This window comes from Muntiacus reevesi, chromosome 2 (assembly GCF_963930625.1).
Source record: "Muntiacus reevesi chromosome 2, mMunRee1.1, whole genome shotgun sequence".
NCBI classification, from domain to species: domain Eukaryota; kingdom Metazoa; phylum Chordata; class Mammalia; order Artiodactyla; family Cervidae; genus Muntiacus; species Muntiacus reevesi.
The window spans coordinates 273,645,148-273,669,056 of record NC_089250.1 but is presented as its reverse complement, the minus strand read 5'-3'; the positions used below and the strand labels follow the sequence as shown (position 1 = coordinate 273,669,056).

Here is a 23,909-nt window from a genome sequence, read left to right as displayed (position 1 = left end):
ATTTTTTACATCAACTGAGATGATAGTGTGCTTTTTTTTTGTTTTGTTCTGTTAAGTTGGTGTATCATATTAATTGATTTTTGTACCTTGAGTCATCCTTGCCTTATAGGAATAAAATCTAGTTGGTTATGATGTCAGATATTCTCTGGGTTGGGTATCAAAATCATGCTGGCCACTTTGATTGAGTTTGGCAGTGTTTTCTCCTAACTCTGTGCAAGATATTTAGCAGGATTCAGTTTAGTTCAGTCGCTCAGTCGTGTCTGAGTCTTTGTGACCTCTTGGACTGCAGCATGCCAGACTTCCCTGTCCATTGCCAGCTCCTGGAGCTTACTCAAACTCATGTCCATCGAGTCAGTGATGCTGTCCAATTAGCAGGAGTAGTGGTAATCTTTTTTGTAAATGTTTGGTAGAATTATGCAGTATAGACACCTTTTCCTGAGTTTTTGAGATGTTTTATTACAACTGGAATCTCTAGTTATAATTCTGTTCAAATTTTTTATTTCTTAATGTTTCCAACTTAGTAGGCTTATGTTTCTACAAAATTACTCATATTTTATAGATTATATAATTTGTGGGGTTTTTTGTTCATAGGACTCCCTTTTAATCCTTTAAAAAATGTTTTTTGATGTCAGTTGCAATCACTCCTCATGATTTCAAGAGTATATATCTTTTATAGTTGAAATTATATCTTCAGTATATTCCCTGGCCTTGAGTTTTTCCTACACTATCACGTTAATGGTTTCATTAGTGGGAAGATAACTAACATTTTATGTGTATGTGTGTGTTTGTGTGGGTCCACATATACAATGACCTTTCATGCCACTCTTTTTGAACTTCTTTCAAGTTTTCTCAGGAAGCCCTCTGTCAGTGTAATTGTAAAAATATTTATTGATTTATTTGGCTACACTGGGTATTAGTTGCAGCATGTGAACTCTTAGTTGCAGCATGTGTGGTCTCGGTCCTCTAGCAGGTATGGAACCCAGGCACCCTGCATTGCAAGAGTATAAACTTAGCCTCTGGATCACCAGGGAAGTCCCTATCAATGTACTTTTAATGCTCTATAACTAAGCTATTCTGTTTTTTAGCTTCAGTTCCAGAGCCCAACCCTCAAAGGTTCGGGTGCTTACTGTGTTATTCCTTAACTTCTTGACCTGGAGCCTCAGGGTGTCTCTAACACAGATTTCTCCTCTGTAAAATGGGAACAGGTCTTTCCCTAATGACCTAATATGTTGATAACAAGTTCATGCCTATAAAGTACATATTCAGAGTTACATTCACGTACTGGAAGTGTTCAAATACTTTTAGTCATTGCTGTTCTTATTATTATCATAATTGAAGGCTTTGACCTTTCTCTAAAACCATGGTGGACTTCATCACGTCTAAAGACACCATTCATACAGGAGCTCATCTAGATACTGAATAGCACTCACTGTTTGTTTATTTTTGGCTGCGCTGGGTCTTCATTGCTTTGCATGTGCTTTTCTCTAGTTGCGGTGAATGGGGGCTACTCTCTAATTGCAGTGCTTGAGCTTCTCACCATGGTGGTTTCTCTTATTGCAGAGCATGGGCTCTAGAGCACAGGCTCAACACTTGTGGCACACGGGCTTCGTTGCTTCTTGACATGTGGGATCTTCCTGGACCAGGGATTGAACCCATGTCCCCTGCATTGGCAGGTAGATTCTTAGCCACAGGACCACCAGGGAAGTCCTCAACTCAGCATTTAGAGTGTAATATCTAACGCTTCTCCATAGACAACCCATTCTTGGATTTTATTTCTGTGTGTTTTCTAATTGTCCACAAAGATGAAAATTCTGTATTAATTGAAGGATATCATAATCTGTTAGAGCAAGCATAAGAAATTATAATTAGAGACATATAATTTGCTCCTTAACATGGATCTTTGAGAATATTTACTTCAATAGAATCAGTCCTTACACTTACCTCCTCTTTTCATTTTTTAAAAGATGAGAAATATCCTCATGGCCACTTGGGTAAATATTTTTCTTTTGTTATTGAAATGTAGTTAATTGACAGTGTTGTATTAGTTTCAAGTATTTTGCAAAATGATTCAACTGTATGTATATTTCAAGTGTACAGCAAAATGACTCAGCTATATATGTATTCTTTTTTAGATTATTTTCCATTGTTGGCTATTTCAAGATAGTGAGTATAGTTCCTTGTGCAATTCAGTAGGCCCTTGTTTATCTGTTTTATATATATTAATAGTAGCGTGTGTATGTTAATCCCAAACTCCTAATTTATCTGAGCTTCCTCTCCAACCACCGTGATCCCCTAAAATTTTTTGTTTCAGGAACAGTTGACTTTCAAGGATGTGGCCATTGATTTCTCTCCTGAAGAGTGGGAATGCCTGGACCCTGCTCAGAGGGCCTTGTACAGGGACGTGATAGTGGAGACCTACACGAACCTGCTCTCCCTGGGTGAGGATGACTTCTGTGTAGAAGTTGGGATCTGCCCTTTTGTGTTGTACGTTTTCCCCTGTGGACCTCTTGAACTCAGACATGATGGAGCATCACGAGTTTAAACGGACCCTCTTTTCAAATGATAATGTCCGTTTCAAGTTACATCAGAGGTCGCGGTTGTTCCAGAGCTTAATTGTGTATAAAGCCCAATGGCAAACTTTTAAAAAATGTCTGATTTCCTGCTTTCTACCCTTTGCTTCTGATTCAGTACTTCTTGGAAGAGTGTTAGATATGTACAGTGCACTGTTCCCTATGCATTTGTAATTTTGGTGGTGCTGGGTCTTTGTTGCTGCCCGACTTTTCTCTAGTTGAGGGGCACAGGCTTCTCGTTGAGGTGGCTTCTCTTATTGCTGAGCTCGGGCTCCAGTGCATGGGCTTCAGTAGTTGCCATTCCCAGCCTCTAGAGCACAGGCTCAGTAGTTGTGGCACACAGTCTTAGCTGCTGCTCAGCCTATGGCATCGTTCCAGACCAGGGATCCTACCTGTGTCTCCTATATTAGCAGGCGGATTCTTTACCACTGAGCCGCCAGGGAAGCCCTCCCCTGTGCACATAGAAGGAGGCAAACGGATGAATTTGTGAAATATTTTTCCAGACCCAGCTGTCATGCCCTCATTACTCAGCTGAACAAAGAACAAACATAGCACTTTATGTTTCTTTGTTTTTGATAAAGCAGGAATTTCTATTTCTGATCTGAACATTATCTCCATGTTAGAGCTAGAGAAAGAGCCCAGGACTGTGATAACTGGTGTGAAAATAGCAAAAAACCAAATGGGTGGAATGTATCAAAAGTACAAATTAGAGACATGTTCTCAGGGCTGAGAGGAAGCCACAGCATTTATAGAGTCTGGGAACCTCTTGTCAGAGTAAAGAGTTCTTTGGGAAAACCAGAGTATTTATTGGAAACTCTCAGAGGAAATTTTTCTTCTCCCCTACTTATCACTTGATGTCATTCATCATGTAAGATGTTTTCTTTCACCCTCCAGTGGTGCCACAGTTCCTACAGAGAGAAAGCAAGGTCTTTGTCAAGATCCACAACAGTCACCATCTGGCTCCTGTGAACTGGTCTTTGCTTGACTTTGAGGAGCATAATGGGGGTTGTGTTATCAGGGTCTCTTGCCCCTTCATCTCGTCTTCTGGTCTTGATTCCCCTGGATGTCCAGTTCTTAGTCCATATGGATCAGAGCTGATACCTCTGCTGAACTTCTGAGTTTGATCAGAGTAGCTGTACTTGGAAGATGTAATCAAAGCATGGGATGGGGAAGGAGGTGGCAACCCACTCCAGTATTCTTGCCTGGGAAATCCCATGGACAGTGGAGCTTACCGGGCTATAGTCCATGGGGGTCGCAGAAGAGTCGGACACGACTGAGCAACTAAACAACAGTAACATGGATTTGTCAGTCTCTGTTATGTGAGTACTATAAGAAGCTAGCTAATTAAAAGCATTATTTGTGATAAAAGAAAAAAAAGGGAAAACATTGGCTGTCATTTGACTCCATCTGGTACCTCAGAGTCTCTATGGAGCTGTATCCATCCCCGTCTCCTAATTTAGATCCCTCAGCCATTTCTTGCTCTCTGCTTCTGCCATGCCCTTCAGGGTTGTGTGTACCATGGAGATGGATTGGGTCTTCTCTATTGTTTCTTAAGAAAACTAAGGTGATGGACAGAGAGATCCTCTTTTTGATCCCCAGTTCTGCATGGGGGACATGTATGAATCTTTCTGGCTCTTAACTTGGCATCTGAGGGGCAAGCAGATGGTTCCCTCTCAATGTCATAGGGTATCTGACTACCATAGCTTGTAAATTTTTGACTCTTGTACTGTATTGCCTAGTCTGGGAATGTGTACTCCTCCTGATTTTTTATTTTCCTAAGTTTGTACAATTTTGCTTCTTAAATGCGCTTTTGAATTATGTAGACCTACAATGGCAACCCACTCCAGTACTCTTGCCTGGAAAATCCCATGAACAGAGGAGCCTGGTAGACTACAGTCCATGGGATCACTAGGAGTCAGACATGACTGAAGCGACTTGGCAGCTGCAAAGACTAAAGGTTTTTCCAGTTTCCTTGCTGTGATAATCCTCCTGTAGTTTACAGACAACGTTTGGTAGACTCTGTGGACTGGGTTTACTGGGTAACACAGTTATTTTGTGGAGAACGCTGCCCTTCCCCAATACAGTGATCCTGAGACCACTGTGGAACTTCAGTAGGCTGTATGCACTGTGCTTAGTCCTCAGTCTTGTCCGACTCTTTGTGACTTCATGGATTGTAGTCGGCCAGGCTCCTCTGTCCGTGGGGATTCTACAGGCAAGAATACTGGAGTGGGTTGCCAGTGCCCTCCTCCAGGGGATCTTCCCAACCCAGGAATCGAACCCAGGTTTCCCACATTGCTGGCAGATTCTTTACGCAAGAGTTTTTTGGTTTTTTTTTTTTTTTCCTGTTGGCTCTATTATGTGTTACTGGTCTCTGGAAACTGGAGTAAGTCTTGAAGTGTCAAAATGCCGACTTTGTTCTTTTCAAGCTTGTTTTGCTATTGTTTGTCTACTGAGAATAGTAGCATGGACAAATCTGTCTGTTTCTTTAGGAAATGAATGCCATTGGGATTTCACTAGCGATTAAATTGAATCTGTTGATCACTCTGGCTAGTATTGGCATCTTGACAGTGTTGATTTCCAACCCATGGGCTTGGGATATCTTAGCATTTACTGTGTCTTTTTTTTTTTTTTTTTTTTGCATTTTCTACATAATCAGATTGGGTTTAGTGGTAAAGAATCAGCCTGCCAATGCAGGAGACATAAGAGACACGAGGGGAAGGTCTCCTGGAGTAGGGCATGGCAACCCACTCCAGTATTCTTGCCTGGAGAATCCCATGGACAGAGGAGCCTGGTAGACTATAGTCCATAGGGTCGCACAGAGTTGGACACGACTTAAGTGACTTAACGGGCTCGCTCACATGCACATAATTAGATCATGTCAGTTGTCAATAGATAATTTCGCTTCCTTTGCTCTTAGGAGGCCTATTATCTCTTTTTATGTCTATGTATTCTTGCTGGAACTTTCAGGTATATGTTTTTAGAAATATTGAGAGACTGTGTCCTTGTTCCTTATCTTAGCAGAAAAGCTTTCAGTCTTTTCCATTGAGTCTGATGAGGGCTCTGAGGAAATGCTCTGTAGAAGCCTGGCTTTCAGCCATCTTGTACCTTCTTCTAACAAAGAACATACATCAGACCTGATGAGGCTGAACCCAAGTACATGTGTTGGTCACTCGCTGAGACCAAACAAACTGAAACCTTGGAGTCTGGAGCAGAGAAAGGTTTATTAGTTGAGGTCGGACCAGGCAGGAAAATAGGAGACCCAGGCCTGTCTCAAATTCACCTTGCTGGCTGGCCAGGTGTAAGATTTTTAAAAGAGAGAGGGGAGTGGAGTGTCTGTGATCCCAGCTTCTCCATAACATCTCAGCTGCCGACTTTGGCAGCATGTTGTGAGTTTCTTTAGGATTATTCTGTGTGTGCCTGTAAGAAAGTTCCTAAATCTCGATCTTGTGATTCCTTATTTCTAAGAGGGAGCAAAGGCATTAGCTGAGATATATCATTATTTACTTAGAGTCAGTGGTTAAAAATTTCAGTTCTCGGGACTTCCCTGGTGGTTCAGTGTTTGGGAATCTGCCTTCCAACGCAGGAGACTTGGGTTCGATTCCTGGTTGGGGAACTAAGATCCCACATGCCTGGAGGCAACAAAGCCACACCCTGCAACTAGAGAGCCAGAAATTGAGAGCCTACACACTGCAAAGTAAGATCCGATAAAACCAAAAATAAATATTAAAATAATCATTAAAAAAAAGAATTTCAGTTCTCAGTTGACCTTATGGGTGTCATCAATTTTTAAGTCTTTTTGGATCCAGCTGTTTGATGCCACAGTTAGGGATTGTAAATCAAGGTATCAGTTTAAGCTATCCATTGTGGAAAAGATTATGCTGGGCTTGCTTTTCCTTTGTCTCTGCCTTCCCTCACTTCCCTAATAGTTACTGCTTGAATCTCCTCTTTGGATCTCCGGTAAAGTCTAGGTGACTAAGCCTTTTTCTATGAACCAGAAACTGTGTACCTGGCAGGGCCCCGCGGGGCCTTGCTCAGTTTCAGCCCCCTCTCTCTTTTGATTTGCCTCAGTCTTAAGGGGAACTGGTGTGAAAAAGAAAGAGAATAACATATTCTGTAAACAGGTTAATCAAACTCAACAAGAGAACTCAGGTATAGGGGGGTCTCAGTTTCAAAATGACAATCTTTTTCCTACTCTACTGTTGATGTGATTTCTTTGTATCTGTGTACAGAAGAAATGCATCCATATTCTTTTTTAAAAACTTAAATATTGGTTGCCCTGGCTCCAACTAATTATTTGTTAGCTGCTGGCAGAGAAGGGGCTTTCTCTTTGTTGCACGGGCTTCTCATCCATGGCTTCTCTTATCAGGAAGCATGGGCCCTAGGTGCTTGGCTTCAGTAATTGTGGTATGTGGGCCCAGTAGTTGTGGCGCAGGAACTTAGTTGCTCCGTGGCATGTAGATTCTTCCCAAACCAGGGATCGAACTCGTGTCCCCTGCACTGGCAGCCATATTCTTATCCAATGCATCACCAGGAAAGCCCCTGTTGCAGGTTGTTGATATCCCTTTGTCTTTATTATATTGTGTGCTTTTCTTTTGCAGTTTTTCTCAGCATTTTGTCTGAACCTGGTTTAAAAATTTACAAAATGCTTAGTCCTTATTACATACACTTGGAGCAAATAACATAAATAATTTGAAGGATACTGCCTAAGTATGGCATCCTCGATTTATTGGTTGTTTTTTGGACAATATTTTTTATATTAATTCTTAATTGTGCTATCCAGACAATAGTCTTTTGGCATGTATTATGCAATATGGCTGACATGCATTATTTGTTCATGTTGTAAAATGCCTTTTATTTATGGGTACATAGCTTTATAGTAAATGTTTAGAAAAATATTTTTCCTTAAAAGTAGTTTTATTATATTCTTTATTTTCTCTATCATGTATTAATTTTTCAATTCTAAACAGCCCATTAAATTATTTATTAGATCACCTTGTTTGGACTATTTAGCATTACAGTGTATTATCCATTTTTTAGCATTTTTTCTATAGTAAGTATGCAGAGTATATCAGTAATATAATTTTTTTTTCTCCTCAATTATGGAACAGCAGTATGTTTAATATTAATTGGTCTGTACTTTGGGGTCATGGTGAAAAAATACCCTTTCTTTGATAGCTGATTTCCAATGTGAGTGTTTTTGACATAGGGTTTATAAAGCAAGGCTACCTTAAAATTAACTTGAATTATATGTTATTTAGTAAAGAATTCTGTTCCTTTAGTGTTTCTAAAATTTTAAGATCATTGTTAGGAACTTTCATAACTCTGATGGGTATCAGTATTACTTTTGGTGTAACACATACTCAACATGAAAGATTTATTTATGCATTCTAATGAATAGGATACTGTGGTTCTTTATATCTTGTAGATATCTCACCCATACATGTGATTAAGCAATTACAGCTAAAATCGAACAGTGACACAAGAAAAGTACTTCAAACAGTGTTGTTGAGAAGACCCAAAAGTCTTGAAATCAAACATTTTTACCTCAGGGAAATGCAGGAAAATATGAATGACTTTGAGTCTCAGCAGAGATGTGATGAAAGAAATTACAAAGGAATGCCTGTGACCAATAACAAAAGTCTCACCGATGGAAGACATTGCTGTTGTCAAAGGGATGTCAGAATCAAGCCTGTTGAAAATTAGCTTGGTTTAAACTTTCAGGATGAACTCCACATAATAAGAAGTGAAGGGGAAATGAATGGATTTGATGACCCTGACAAGAAAATCAACAGTAGTGTCCCATTTTCACCACTTCATATAATTTTTCCTAGAGTTCAAACCAGTATTTCTAACACACATGAAAATGACTTTATGCATTCCTCAGTCCTGACACAGGACCAGAAAGCACACAGCAAAAGACCTTACAAATGTAGCAAATGTAACGAAACCTTCCTCAATAGCTCAAACCTCACCAGATATCACACAGTCCACACAGGAGCGAAAACATTTAAATGTGATTTATGTGACAAAGTCTTTAGTCGAAATGCAAGACTTACAAATCATGGGAGAACTCACAGTGGAGAGAAACCTTACAAATGTAATGAATGTGGAAAAGGCATCAGAAAATTCATACAGGAAAGAAATTCTGTGAATGTGATCTCTGCAACAAAATCTTCAGTAATAATTCAAACCTTGCAACTCATCAGAGAGTTCATACTGGGGAGAAACCTTATAAATGTAATGAGTGTGGCAAAGCTTTTAGTCTGTTTGCAACCCTTGCATTGCATCATAGAGTTCATACTGGAGAGAAACCTTACCAGTGTAATGAGTGTGGAAAAATCTTTAGTCACCGCTCTAACCTCATCAGACATCAGAAAATTCATACCAGAAAGAAGTTATATGAATGTGATATGTGTAGCGAGGTCTTCAGTCGAAATAAAAACCTTGCAATTCACCAGAATGTTCATACTGGAGATAAACCCTATAAATGTAATGAGTGTGACAGGAGGTTTAGTAACAATTCACATCTTGCAAGTCATCAGAGAACTCATACTGGAGAGAAACCTTAAAATGTAATAAGTGTGGCAAAGTTTTCACTATACGTGCAACTCTTGGAAGACACCAGAGTTCATACTGCAAAGAAACCTAACAAATGTAATGAATGTGGCCAGATCTTTACTCAAAAATCAAGCTTTACACGTCATCAACAAATTCATTCTGGAATGAAACCTTTCAAATGTAGTGATTGTGGCAAAGCCTTCCGTCAAAATTCACACCTTACAAGTCATGGGAGAGTACATTTTGTAAAGAAACCTTTCACTACATTGAATGTGCAAAATCCTTTACTCAAGTCTCAGCCCTTACTAAAAGAAAATCCAGACATGAGAGAAACCATATAAATATCATATATGTTGGAAAGTCTTCAGAATTAAAAATTCACACCTTACAGTTCTTTGGAGAATTGTTACTGGAGAGAAACCATACAAGTATATTTAAGTCTGGCAAAGCTTTTGTGCATTCGGTCTGACCATCATATATGGAAGGAATGGAAAGAAACCTTACAAATGTCATAATGGAAGGAAGTGTCATATAGAAGGAATGTCATTAATGTCATAATGGAAGGAAACCTTACAAATGTCATGACTATCTCAGTGTGTTTAGTCAAAGTTTATACCTCATGACCCACCAAATTACTCATACTAGAGAGAGACTTCATAAATGTAATGAAAGTTTTTCAGTGTCCTTTCAAGCCTAACTCATGAGATGGTCCATACTGATGAGAGACCTTGAAAATACGGTGATGTGGCAGTGCATTTAGCATGTGTTCACATCTTAAAGTTCATGAGAAAATTCATACTGGATAGAAACTAGGTAGATGTACTTTGTGTAGTCAGGCCTTTAGAAAACAAATTCGTTCTGGAAAGAATCCTCACAAGTATCATCAATGTGGGAAATGTATGCTTGGGGCTCACATCTCACCAGAATTTAGGTAATAATCAGTGGACGAAACATGAAAGAAAGGGATAAATTTTGCAAATCTTTTATGTTGTGCCCTAAACTCAGGGCACAATACAATGAGGAGACTTAACCTGACAATACAGTGGTTAAGATTCCATGGTTCCACTGTGGTGGGGCGGGGGGAGGTAGAGCTCGAGTTTGAACCCTTGTCAGGGAAGTCAGATCCCACATGCCTCAGGGTGTGGCCAAGAAATAAATTTTTTAAATTGAATTTTTAAAAATTGCAAAAAAAAAAAATTACAGTGAATATGGCAAAGTTTCAAATTATTGGTTCTTTGTCACTAGATATCAGAATCTTTATTCCTGGAGAAAACAGAAATGTATGTGGCAGAGGTTTTACCCAAAGATCACAAATAAGGGAACATACTGAAGCGTTTGCTCCCAAATTCTGTGGGTCTGGCAAAACCTTTACCTTGAGTTCAAATATTAGGCAATAGCAGAGAATCTGTCATGAAGAAAAGACACGTAAATGTAGACCAGGAGCTTTATCCAGGCCTCACAGTGCACGAAGCTTCAGAATATGTTTTTGAGAGATACTAAGAGTCGGACACGACTGAGCGACTGAACTGAACTGATACTAAATAATGTGTGTACTAATTCTTGTAATTGAACCTCCCAGCTGTGGAATATAGAGGTATCATGCTGGAGAAGATGCTTTCCAGTGTAATGAATCTGTAAAGATTTTCATCAAGTGCCCTCGCCTTTGGCGTAATGAGATAATTCATATAAGTCAAAGTATACAGATATTCTGAACATGGAACCGCTTTTAAGAAACAGTGCATTCTCAGGGAACATCATAAGATTCATATTTGGGAAATATGTGATAAATTTGGGTAACTTTTTGAGCACTTCTTACAATAGACCACACATTAAATAATACATACTAGGAATAAATAACCCTAATAAATAAGGACAATTATGGTCCATATTAATCTGAGATATTACATACTACAGAATTATTACAAGTCACAGCATGTTAAAACTTAATGACATAATGTATACATGAGAGTAAGGACATATGTGGAAATGGCCCATTATCTTCAGTGTGATGGTGGTTTAGTCGCTAAGTCGTGTTTGACTCTTGCAACTCCATGAACTATAGCCTGCTGAACTCTGTCCATGGAATTCTCCAGGCAAGAATATTGGAGTGGGTGGCCATTTCCTTCTCCAGGGGATCTTTCTGACTCAGGAATCAAAACCCGGGTCTCCTGCATTGCAGGCAGATTCTTTACCGACTGAGCTACAAGGTAAGCCGTATCTTCAGTGTATACATATTCATTTGTTTTGAGTTTACTTGAAAAGGCTACATTACAGTTTATGCCATTCAACATGAAGTTTGAAGTCTATTGATCTTACACCTTCAATATAGACCTTTGAAGATGGTCTCTGGACAGGAGTCAGTAAGATGAAGGGGCAGACTCCATTAGGTGTGGTTCCTTCAGCTTCATGTTACCTGGAAAAATGAGGACCCTGAATTATACAATAGTGTGTGAATTATGCTTAGCAGCAGATAATAATGTAAGATGAGGACATGATTACTCATCATGCTCATTGCGTTCAGGGTGCCTTTCTGTAGATAGTTCACAGTGGGTTATGGGACAGAATCCTCCACTTACTGGCCTTGAACAGAGCATGCAGGGCATTAAGGGACTGGGCTCTTCATGGGGGAAAAATGACAGGTCACTAGGGACTGATTATCTGGTAGAAATAATGCAAAGGGAAAATTGGTCATTTTTTTCCATTGGATGGTTATAACTATTGTATTTTTTTTTTTTTTTTTTTTCTATTGTATGTTTAATGAGTTATTTTTGGAGATTGAACAGAGCAGTTATCTTCACAGGAAAATATACACATATGCATTAGAATATTGCTTGTATGATTCACATTTAACTGCTGCAGTTAGATTTGCTGCTGTGTAATTTAAAGTGTTTCATATGTCTCCTATTGTAATTAATAAATTTAGTTACTTTGTCAACCCTCGACGAATCTTGCTGCTTCCACCAACACTTTTTTTTCCTGTCTCTAACTTTACAAGTAGAGAAGATAGCAATGCGCCATTAGGTTCTCAGGATTGAAAGAATCTGTAGTAATTTCTTTCAAATATGGAATCAAACAGGATACTATTTGAGGATTAAATACTCAATTTGTACTTGCATTATTCTTTCCACTCTGTTCCAGATTATTCAGATGGGTATAATGAAAGCATCATAACTGTATATTTCAGACTCTGACTTCTATTAATGTGCAAAAATTTAACAGTAAATTTAAAAAATTGATTTTATTGAATGATTTATCAATTTGGCAGCATCCCTTATAGTAAATTAAGAGATTCTCTAAGGAGCTGTGTCCCGCTTCAGCAAAACAACGGTTGTACAGACTTTCTGCCTCTACCTCTTCAGAACAGTTCCTGGAAACTGTCTCTGAGTCCTTGTTCCCTTGGCTGTAGTCCTTATTCTGCCTGAAATGAAACAACTCACAACTCTTGGTTTGTGCGTTTTTTTAAGTCGACAGTATGATAAACAGAAAAAAATTTTTTTTAATTTTTTATTGAATCTATATGGGATGATGGATGCTTACTGACTTAATGATAACTATTTCAATATATGAAAGAACATTATGCTGTACACCTAAATCTCATACAGTGATGTATGTCAAGTTCATCTCAATAACACTGGGAGGAAAAGTTTTCAAAGGCAAAACACTTTGGAGAAAAAAGAATGAACAGTGCAATTTAGAGCAGTTTTTTTGTTTTTTTTTTTTGTTTTTTTTTTAGCGTGTCTTATTCTCTTTAAAGCAATGGTTAGTGTCGGAAATTATCACACGGCTTAGTCCTTAACTCAGACTCCAGGATTAGTCCCTGAGTGCCTGGAACTGACAGTGTGTTGTCATTCAGCCTCATTCATCCTGACTGAATGAGGAATAGAAAGGAAAAACTGTTCTGTAGGGTAGAATTCTACCCAGGGAGCATTTTGTATTTCTCATTCTAGTTTTTATTTTCGAGGCAAATCCAGTTCTTCGTTCCTTTAACTGCCTAAATTGATTCTACTTGCAGGAAAGTTCCAGGAGCCAGCTAGCATTCCACAGCAACCTCTTGGAGACCACTGTTCCTAACCATTGAATAAAGCGCCTGAGTCTCAGGAGAGGGACCTGAGAGAAACCTGCTGGCAAAAACAGCTTTTTATTAACACGGTTTTAAACTTGTCAGGAGGAAACATCCTACTTTCAGACACAAATACAAGGTGTTAAACCTATTTCACACAGGATCTTAAAATGAGCGTTTTCTTTTTTTTTTATCATCATGTTTCTTTGATATTCCATACAATGTATTTTATTTTGATATGTCAGTTGCCTAACCCCCATGAAACTATTTAAATCTTCGTATCCTGTCCCCTAGCAAGGTGTGACACCCAAGAAATGTTCATGTGGCTTAAAGGAACCCACGTTTGGTTACCAGTGACCCCGTGACGTCACATTCCTTGAGCTCAGAACTCCTAAACTGTATTTCAAAATCTCCGTGCTTGCAAGCGCCTCCAGAGCACGAATCCCTTTCGCAGGGTTTGAAATGTACCAAGTCACTATTACCAGTCTTAGGACAGGGCTCTAAGCCTGGGCTAACCCTGATCGTGAGAGAAACAGAAACAATTTCTAGGAAAGAGAAGTCCGCCCGGGGGTGGGAGGGACGAGGGAGGAACTGTGGGCCGCACAGGCTCGGCCAGAGCTCAGCCCGGCCCCGCACCCTCACCCCCGCAGCCCCCGGCCTCCACACGCCCCGGGTTTCCAGGTGGACACCGCCCAGGTGGGTGCCGCATCCACGTCCCCCAACAGTTCTGCCCGGAGCCGTGCAGCCGGGCGGGACGCGGCAGATGTCACCACGCGGCGGTCACGCTCTCCCTGGCGACGCGCGGGCGGCGGGACCATGCAGAGGAAGCCGTCGGGGTTCGAGGCCCGGTACCCCGGAAACCCCGCGGGGAGGAGGAGGGGCGGGAAGGAGTTGATCCCTTTCTCCGGAGTTGCGCAAGGGGCACGACGGCGCGGGTAGACTGGGACCGTCCGGGTGGGCATCCCCGCCGCGTCCCGCGCCGGGAGGCCGAACCAAAAGCGAAAGGAGCCGGGTCCCCCGCAGCCCCGGCGTCGCGTCCGCGGGGAGGTCGCCGCGCTCCAGGCAAGTCAGCGAGGGCCGCCGCTTTCTGACTTCACTGGTTTCGCAACAAAACCGGGCCGCCCGCGCCCCACCCACCCCCGGCCGCTGCCTCGCCTCCAGCCGCCTCGCTCCAAAATGAGCGTTTTCACGATACTAGAAAGTACAGTCCCCTGCCCCGCCTCCAGGCGCTGCTGAGTGGATCAGGGTTCTTCGTCACCCGCCCCTCCCAGTAGCGCTCCGCCCATGATCTGCAACCGGAAGTCCCGCCTCTAGGATCGTGCGTGCGCAGTCTAACCCGGAAACGTTCTCCAAGGGCTGGTCGCGCTGCAGAGCGTAAACTTCTGATTTTTAGGGTAAATCAGTGGTAGGCGGTCTCACTTGTTCCACTGTCAGGGTCTCGGAGCTACTATGGGCCTAAAATCCCAGCATCCGGCCCTCTCCTGCGAGCAGAGTCACACGGCGCCGATACTCGTCGGGTATGTTTTCCTTTGTGTTTGAATTCGCTGAGGCTGGTCCGTTCCCTTGGCTTCAGTCCAGGTAGACACCGCCTTTCACTTCTTTTCCCGCCTAAGACTGTTTAATACCTCTTTCCCCATCACTCGTAAAGTCCTCTGGCGCGAAATGGATTCCCGCCGTCCCACAGCTTCGCCCTCGCCTTCTCGGCCCCTAGAGGCCGCGCCGGCCACCCGGCTCCCGAGACGCCGCGCCCTCTCCCAGGTCCCGGGATTCCAGAGAGCCCGCCCCGCTCCTGAGATCCCCTCCCTCCCAGCCCCTCTGTCCTCGCGTCTTCTCAGACCGGTCCTTCTGCCCTGCAGACCTCCCCTTCCCCTCAGCCCTTCCTCTCACCCCTCGTAGAGGGAGGTGACCTCGGCCAGCGCTGTAACACCCAATGTTCTTCGGTGCCAAATTTTACCCTCTGGCAAGTGGTCTCTTGCTGTAGGCGGGCATCTTACTCGCTCGCCATCCTTGTAAATTCATGGGCCAGGAGATCAGGTGAAGCAGAGTCAGAGAGCCAAACAGAGAAATAGAAAAACTTGAGGCAGCAGAATGAAGGAGAAGAGATCGGAACATAGAGGATGGCTGAGTGACTTGTAAATAGAATGTAAAAGGAAAGCGATTACGCCTTGAAAGGAGCAGATGAATCAAGTAGAGAAATAAATAAAAACCTGGATCTCCAGGGGTTGCAGAGCACCAGAGAGAGAGGGGGGCCGTGGATCATCAGTAGGGGGACAGGTAACAGTGGTGAGGCCCTTCACACAAAGAGTCTGCGATAGGGTGAAATGTGAGACAGTGGCCTTCAGAGCATCTTGGTCCCAGGAGAGGACAGTACAAAGGATGACAAGGAGAGCCGAGGAAAAGGGAGGACAGAGAGGGAGCAGAGGTGGGGGACGAAAGAGGCAGAAATACTTAAGAGATGTAGGGCAATCGAGAAGGCTTGTGGGAGAGAGCCTCAAGAGAGGGAACAGGTTGCAGGTTGCAGCCAAGGGCAGGAGAGGTGTGAAGGAAGAAATAGGATAGGAGCAGTGGGAGAGCAGGGGAAAGAGAAGGAGACCCAGAAGTAGAGATAAAATAGGAAAACAGATAAAGAGAATGAAGTGGAAACACCTAGGAGTGTAGGTAGGGGGGGAACTGGATCCAGATGGGTGCTGAGGTCTTCGGATGTGGCTGATTAATTTCAGATGTAACTTTTGTGGCTTTAGAATGTAGTAAATTCAAAAGTTGCTCCAATCATACAGGTGAGGATGAGAACTGCAAAACTCCCATCTATAAGGCCTGTGCACATTTTGTGAATGTATATTTTAGGTGCCCTGTCAGGGGACATTCAACTTTAAGGAATCCAATATGTTGCATTTTCTTCCTTTGTGTGCCATTTCTCAAGGACGCTGTGTTCCTTATCAGTTCTGGAATACAGTAAGGAGTAGAGCTGCACACAGTTCTCAGAACTGAAATCATGGGAAAGAGCACCTGCTTGGATTCCCTTCAGTGACTCTCTTCAGCGACCTTGTACTTAATAGACTCTCCATTTTGTTGCAACTGGTGAAATTTCATTCTTTTTAACGGCTGAGTAATCATTTTACTGAAGATATATAAACATGCATTTCTACTAATAAAATACCCTTGTTCCACTAGAGACTTGGGTCCCCTGTGTCCTTCTTTCTTTCTCCGGCTACTTCTTCAGAGCATGGAAGCCTACTGAGCTCACTTTCTTGCCGGGGCTTTCAAGACCTCCTCTAGAGGACACCCCGTGCCTTCATGAGCGGTGCAAGTCCTGTGTATGGGCTTTATTGGTTTTCTGTGTAACCCGAGGGATATTGCTCTCTCTTTCTCTCTTTTCGTCGACTCCAGTCCGCAGGTCCCGGTCTGTAAAAGACCGCAACAGTGCCCCAGGTGATTTCAATCTGTATCCCTCACGGAGCATCAGGACTCTTGTCTCCTCTGAGTGGTGCTCAGTCCAGACTTCACGTTTCATTGATGAGGCATTTTGCATACCCAGGTTTTGTACCCTCTGACCAAAGATTCCCTTTCAGGTAGTTTGTGTTGGTCCACAACACAAGCTTGATAATGTTTAAGGTGCCCCAGGTGATTCCAGTCTGGATCCCTCAGTGAGTATCAGGACTCTTGAGTCCTCCCAGTCCTGAGGACTGAGATCTGGGTTGAGGAGGGGGCGCTCAGCCCTGAGTGGGGATGGACCAGGGCCTGCTGTGTGACCTGAAGGGGATCGTGGGGTCAGCTGAGGTGCCCCCTGCTGCTGTGTACATGAGGCCTCACCAGGAGGGGAGTGTGATCTGAGGGAAAGTGCGGGAAAGTCCCATGTTGGACTCTGCGGGAGTTGACTGTCCTGAGTCCCTCCTGAGACAGTGGCCACAGGGGACTGTGTGTTCCTCATGGTGAGGGCTCCCCTGTGTGTGTGGTTGGGGCTCAGGAAGGGGATGTGTTGACTCTAAGCATTAAACAGCATGTTTTCTGCTTTCATGATAGACCTCTGACAACTTGTGTTGCCTGAAGAAGAAGCCCTGAAGTTGAAGAAGAGGAAAGAAGAGGAGTCAGGCGTGGCTCTTTCTCAGGTAAGGTCATATTCTCAGTGGACACTCAGTCTGTCCTTCCTGAAATGCCCTTCTCTGGACTCGCTAATCGTGTCTGACTCTGGAGTGTCCTGTCTGACTCCTGTACACGCACACTCACCCGGGGCCTTCCCTCAGGGCCTGTCGTATCCACTTAGATCCCGTGTCCCCGTGACCCTGTGACCTGGCCCTTGTGAGGAGGCTCCCCTGGGCACCATCCTGGGCAGGGCTTCTCACCCACGGGTTGGAGATGGGGTCTCAGTGCTGTTCGGCGGCAGGGACTATTTAGGCCTCATCTGGATGCGCTGTCTGCTCTCTGTCAACCAGGGTAAAGAAGCTACATGTGGAAGGCAGGTACTATGTGCACAACATCTGGTTAAATCTGGAAATCTGTTCAATAAGGGGAAATTTGTTCTGATTTTTTTCTAACGCCACTGAATGTAAATGAATGAGTCACTTTCTTCAAAAGCTTAATGATTGAGAGTGGAATGACAATTCAGAAATAGACTTCAGTGATGGTGCTTTTTTGCATTATCGAATTTACTCTATGAAAACAACTTAAGTTTCTGATAGTTGGAAATTCTTTCAATCATTTTTATCACCTCCATCACTCAGAAGTTGTGTTTCTACTCTGTGGGTTGTATTGTGTGATACACTGAAGTTTTTATCTTTGGTAAAAGTAGGTTTTGTCTTTGAAAAAAGCAGGTAAGGTTTCAGCTTCATTCTTTTGCTAGAAGATACCTACATTCTCAGCACCATTCATTTTTTTTTTTTTTTTTTTTAATTTTCTTTTAACACCAAAAGCATTTTGTATTGGGGGTATAGCCGACTAACAATGCTGTGATAGTTTCAGGTGAACAGTGAAGGGACTCAGCCATACATGTCCAGTTATCCTTTCCCCCCCCCTCCCCACCCCCGCCCAAACCCCACTCCCATCCAGTCTGGCACATAACATTGAGCAGAGTTCCATGTGCTATACAACAGGTTCCCATTGGTTATCCACTCTAAACATAGCAGTGTGTACATGACCTTCCTAAGGTCCCCAGCGATCCCTTCCCCCTGGCAACCATGAGTTCCTTTTCTAAGTCTATGAGTCTCTTTCTGTTTTGCAAGAATGTTCATTTGTATCATTTCTTTTTAGATTCCACATATAAAGGATGTCATATGATATTTCTCCTTCTCCCTTTGACTCTTTCACTCAGTATGACACTCTCTGGGTCTGTCCATGTTGCTGCAAGTGGCCTTTTTTAATTCTTTTTAACGGCTGAGTAATATTCCATTGTATATCTGTAGCATATCTTCTTTATCTGTTCCTCTGTCGGTGGATATTTAGGTTGTTTCCATGTCTTGGCCATTGTAAACAGTGCTGCAGTGAACACTGGGGTGCATGTATCTTTTGGGGTCATGTTTTTCTCTGGATATATGCCCAGGAGTGGGATTGCAGGGTCATATGGTAGCTCTGTTTTTAGTTTTTTAAAGAATCTCCATACTGTTCTCCATAGTGGCTGAACCAATTTTAAATTCCCACCAACAGTGCAGGAGGGTTCCCTTCTCTCCACAACCTGTCCAGCATTTGTTGTTTGTAGATTTTTTTGGTGGTAGCCATTCCTACTGGTGTGAGGTGGTATCTCATTATAGTTTTGATTTGCATGTCTCTTGTAATTAGCGATTTTGAACATCTTTCCATGTGCCTATTGACCATCTATTTGTCCTCCTTAGAGAAGAAATATCTATCCAGGTCTTTTGCCACCCATTTTTTGAGTGAGTTATTTGTTTTGATGCTATTAAGTGTCATAAGCTGTTGTAAATTTTGGAGACTAATCCCTTATCAGTCACATCATTTGCAAATATTTTCTCCCAATCTGTGGGTTGTCTTTTTGTTTCATTTATTGTTTCCTATGCCGACAGCACCATTCATTATTGAGACAGAACATTCTCCTTTGTGTAGTCTTGGCATCCATGTCAATACATTTTTCCATTTATCAAGAATTATTTCTGGTATTCTTTTTTTTCTTTTTCCTGCTGCACCTCTTAGCTTGCGAAATCTTTGTTCCTTGACCAGGGACTGAATCCAGGCCCTCAGCACTGAGAACAGGGAGTTCTAACCACTGGACTGCCATAATACTTCCTATTTCTGGTACTCTAATCTGCTTCATTGGCTGATGTATCTTTGTTTATGCCAATGCTACATCATCTTGATTACTTTGTAATATGTCTTGAAGTCTCACAATGGCCTCCATCTTCTTTTTCAAGAGTATTTTGGCCCTTTGGGGTCCCTTGAGATTTCCTATGAACTTTAGCATGATTTTTGTTTTCTGTTACTGCAAAAAATGCCATTGAAATTTTGATATAGATTCCATTGAATCTCCACAACACTTTGGTAATGTGTTCTAGAATATTACATCTTCGAAGCCATGAGCATGGCTGTCTTTTTATTTTTCTATCTCCATGGACTTCTTTGAGAACATTTACTAGTTTTCAATGTACAAGTCTTTCATCTCCTTGATTCATTTGTTTCTAGGTATTCTACCCCTTTTGATGCTGTAGTAAATAGGAAGTGAAGTGAAGTGAAAGTTGCTTAGTTGTGTCTGACTCTTTGCGACCCCATAGACTGGAATTCTAGACTGGAATATAGAATTCTCCAGGCCAGAATACTGGAGTGGGTAGCCTTTCTTTTCTCCAGGGGATCTTCCCAACCCCGGGATCAAATCCAGGTCTCCCTCATTGCAGGCGGATTCTTTGTCAGCTGAGCCACACGGGAAGCCCAAGAACACTGGAGTGGGTAGCCTGTCCCTTCTCCAGCAGACCTTCTGGACCCAGGAATCAAACTGGGGTCTTCTGCATTGCAGGCAGATTCTTTACCAACTAAGCTATCAGGGAAGCGCATAGTAAATAGAATTGTTCTCTAATTTTCTGTTGGCATTGTTCGTTGTGTATAGAAATGCAATTGATTTTTGTGTGCTCTTTTTTTTTGGCTGCAACTTTTCTAAAGTTGTTTTTTAAGGTAGTAGTTTTATCTTGGAATCTTTTTGGTTTCTACATGTAAAACCTTGTCACCTACAAAAACAGGTAATTTTACTATTGACTTTGTACAGGGATAACTGATTTTTTTTGTACAGGGATAACTTTGAATTTTTTCTTGTCTAATGTCTTTGGCGGAGATGTTCATTAGTGTCTTGAACAGTAGTGTCGAGCATGCCTCTTTCTACTACTTGTTGTAAACTTTTAGCAATGTGGACTTCCCCTTTAGTACAGCTCTGAGTGCATATCATCGATTTTGGTATGTTGTGTTTTTATTTTCATTCAGATGCTACATAACACTTCAGCCAAGACCACCCATGGCTGGCTTTTATTTGTGTGTATTTCATGTATTGGCTACAAGTATGAAAAATCCACATTGATTGGAGGACATTATAATTATGTGAGAAAGCATGAGGAATTAAAATTAGAGACACACAATTTGCTCCATATCCCGTCGCATAGATCTGTCAGAATACATACTGCAACTGAATTGATCCTTATCCCTCTTTCCTCTTCTCACTTTCCATGAGAATAAGAACTCTCCTCAGAGCCCTTTGGTGAAATGTATTTTCATTTCAGGGATCGCTGACATTCACTGATGTGGACATAGAGTTCTCTCAGGAGGAGTGGGAATGCCTGGACCCTGCTCAGAGGACTTTGTACAGGGATGTGATGCTGGAGACCTGCTCTCTGTGGGTGAGGATCACTTCCCTTTGAAGTGGGGATCTGTTTTAGGGTATCTCTGCATTTCCCTTCTTTGCCTCCTGGGAACCCCTGCCTTGCTTGACTGACTCAAAGCCCTGTTGGCTCAGACATGAAAAGCTTCAGGATGTGGCATCAGGAACTTAAACCTAACTTCCTCAAAAATTCTTCCCACTTCATGATACAGTTATTTCAGAACTCACTCTATGTTTAAAGCTCAATGACAAACTTTTAACAGTCCTACTGTCCTGTTTTCTACTCATGTGTGTTTTGAGTTAGCCATTCTAGAAAGTGAGCTACACTTCTGCATTATATACTGTTCCCTGTGTATTCTGAAGGAGGCCAGCAGAAGGGTAAGTTTCTGAAATGTTTTCCTCGACCTCTCCGTCGTGTCCTCAGTCCTTAGCAAGATAAAGAACGATGATTCTGGGAAAGCCACAGCAAATCACTTCTTTCTTCTTATGTGTAGAAGTTTCTGTTGATCATAGTGTAGCAAGAGGCAGAGCATGGGGCTGTGGGGACTGACATGAAATCATAGATACATTTACCGTCAGATTAAATGCTACATAGATAAATCCACAACCACCATCAGCGAGCATCCATGAAATTATAGTAGTGGTTGTCAGGGGTTATTGTGGGGTTCAGGACCTGTAGCTTCCCTGCATAGTCTCTGTCCAGTTTTCAGAATCATTCTTCCTTGTCTTTGCCAGTGTGTTGGTCTTGATCCAGGAGACATGCATGTTTGAGATGTGAGCATTTACTCGTTTTTCCCCTTACAGACTCTCTTGCTTCAGCAAAGTACTCATCTGATGCCTTCCTGCTACCGGAACTGTTGGCTGGGAGGGAGATAGCCTGTCTCTGAGATACGTTTTGTGATTTTGATATGCCATCTCCTGGAAATGTAATATAAGTTCAACTCTAGTGCAGTGACGGCGCACACTTGGTGCGCTGAGAATGGTTTTGAAAACCTTTGTTCCCAGTTGCCACTTTCCACAATTAGAAGTTCGTAATGATCATCTCCAGTGGGTAGTAGAGACTCTTAGTTTTCCATGAATTCTAAAGGTAGTAGCGGATGTACATGGAAGAAACAGAAAATGTGAAGGTCCCACACTTGCTGGTTAGTGATGTTGAAAATATTTTCTTATTCCAACTTTTACTCTGTATTCCAGCTTTAGTGAAAAGTCTTTCTCATTTTGCCCATTTTCTAATTTAGTGTGTTTGTTTGTTTTTGCCATTGTGGTTCTAGAATTCTTTATGCACCCATAGCCATGGGTTCCCCTAATTTCTCAGTATCCTTCCATCAAGGCAAGGCCTTAATGAAGATTAGTTTAGCCAAATAAGGTGTGAGTGGAATTAATGAATTTCCCATCTGAATGACCACATTCCTGTTTCTTATAAATGACAATATCACACCCAGCAATGTTGCTTTTACGGGTATACCCAAGAGATTTGAAAACATCCATATAAACATCTTGTACAAAATGTTCAATAGAAGATTTTTCATAATAGGCAAAACTTTTAAATTGAAGCTATTATTTGTACACATGTAAAGTTCAGATGCAGATCCTTTTATTTTCCCACTGTGAACATTCTTTTGATAGGCACTAGTTTTTCAAAATCCTTTCTTCACTGAATTGCCTTGATACCTTAGTCTGGTGAACTACTCGGATGGGGAGTCATGCTAATAATATGTTGTCTTGGGAATTCTCTGGCCGTCCAGTGGTAAGAATTCTGCAGTTTGACTGCTGATGTCCCTGGTTCAATCCCTGGTCAGGGAACTAAGATCCTGGAAGTCGTGTGGTGCAGCCTTAAAAAAAAAGAATATTTTGTCTGTCTGTAAGTTCAGATTCACACCTTCTTTCTCTGACTGTTCATCAACTGAGGTCATGTATGTAAAGCCCTGAATCACTTCTCTTACTTGAAGAATTGTGATCATCTTCCTCATGCCTTTAAAAATGAATAAGTAGAATTAGATGACTGAGTATAATGTGTTTTTAAAGACTCACAAGTTACTTTTATATGAAAAAAAAATCAGTATCCTGTTAAATTTATTATAGTATCACTTTGTCTGCCTTATGTCTTGTATCTCTTTCTTTTGCCGTTTGTTTGCAGCAACATTGTGCATGCATGCTCAGTTGCTCAATCATGTGCGTGTCTTTGTGACTCCCTAGACTGTATCCCACCAGGCTCCTCTGTCCATGGGATTCTCCAGCCAAGGATGCTGGAGTGGGTTGCCATTTCCTCCTCCAGGAGATCTTCCCAACCCAGCAATCAAACCCATGTCTCCTGTTTCTCCTGCATTGGCAGGCGAATTCTTTACCATTGAGCCATCTGGGAAGCTTTTTAACAATATTATGTCTGAACCTAATTAAATAAATTGACATGTTGCTCATTCTTCATTACATATAATTTGGAGCCAATAAACTATATAAACTTCCTGCATATGTGCGAAATTGCTCTCTTTACTGGCTCTTCATATAACTGAAGAATGTTTCATTTGTTCACATTTAATTTATTTAATTTTGATTTATAGATGATGGTTTTCAGAATGTTTTATGCTACTTCATGGGTATACAGATATACGCAAGGTACTTAGAAAAATATTTAGCTTTTTCAAAAACTATTTATCAAATTCTTCATTTTCACAGTGCTGTATTTCTTTCTCACTTCTGAACCACCACTCATTTAGGGTATTCATTAGATAATCTAGTTTTGGATTATTTAGTCTTAGAATATATTTTATGTTCTTTTTCATTTATTCATGTGTAGTAATTAGGCAGAATATATATATATGGTTTAATATTCTTTTCGCTTCACTTAAAGAAGATCATAATGTTTACATGTAATTGGTATGCACTTTGGTGTTAATGGTTGAAAAGTACACTTTGTTTAATA

The 23,909-nt window shown here is 41.7% G+C and overlaps 1 protein-coding gene across 12 annotated transcripts in view; it reads left to right on the top strand.

The window, feature by feature from the left end:
* The window catches only part of LOC136161684 (zinc finger protein 616-like), a 31,245-nt gene that overhangs the window by 5,308 nt on the left and 2,028 nt on the right, over nt 1-23,909 (top strand). For 3 of the 12 annotated variants that reach the window (XR_010661759.1, XM_065926712.1, XM_065926711.1), the window contains 2 exons: nt 2,312-2,438; nt 7,996-13,112. Coding sequence is in view for 4 of the 12 variants with exons in the window: in XM_065926712.1 (XP_065782784.1) it covers nt 2,312-2,438; nt 7,996-8,273 (405 nt within the window). In the remaining 8 variants the exon portion in view is untranslated. Of the gene's footprint in view, nt 1-2,311; nt 2,439-3,464; nt 3,890-7,995; nt 13,113-14,521; nt 14,767-16,757; nt 16,833-17,208; nt 17,295-20,891; nt 21,009-21,793; nt 21,810-23,547; nt 23,603-23,909 lie in introns of those variants that run through there. The other 9 variants (XR_010661756.1, XR_010661753.1, XR_010661754.1 and 6 more) reach the window with 9 other exon arrangements.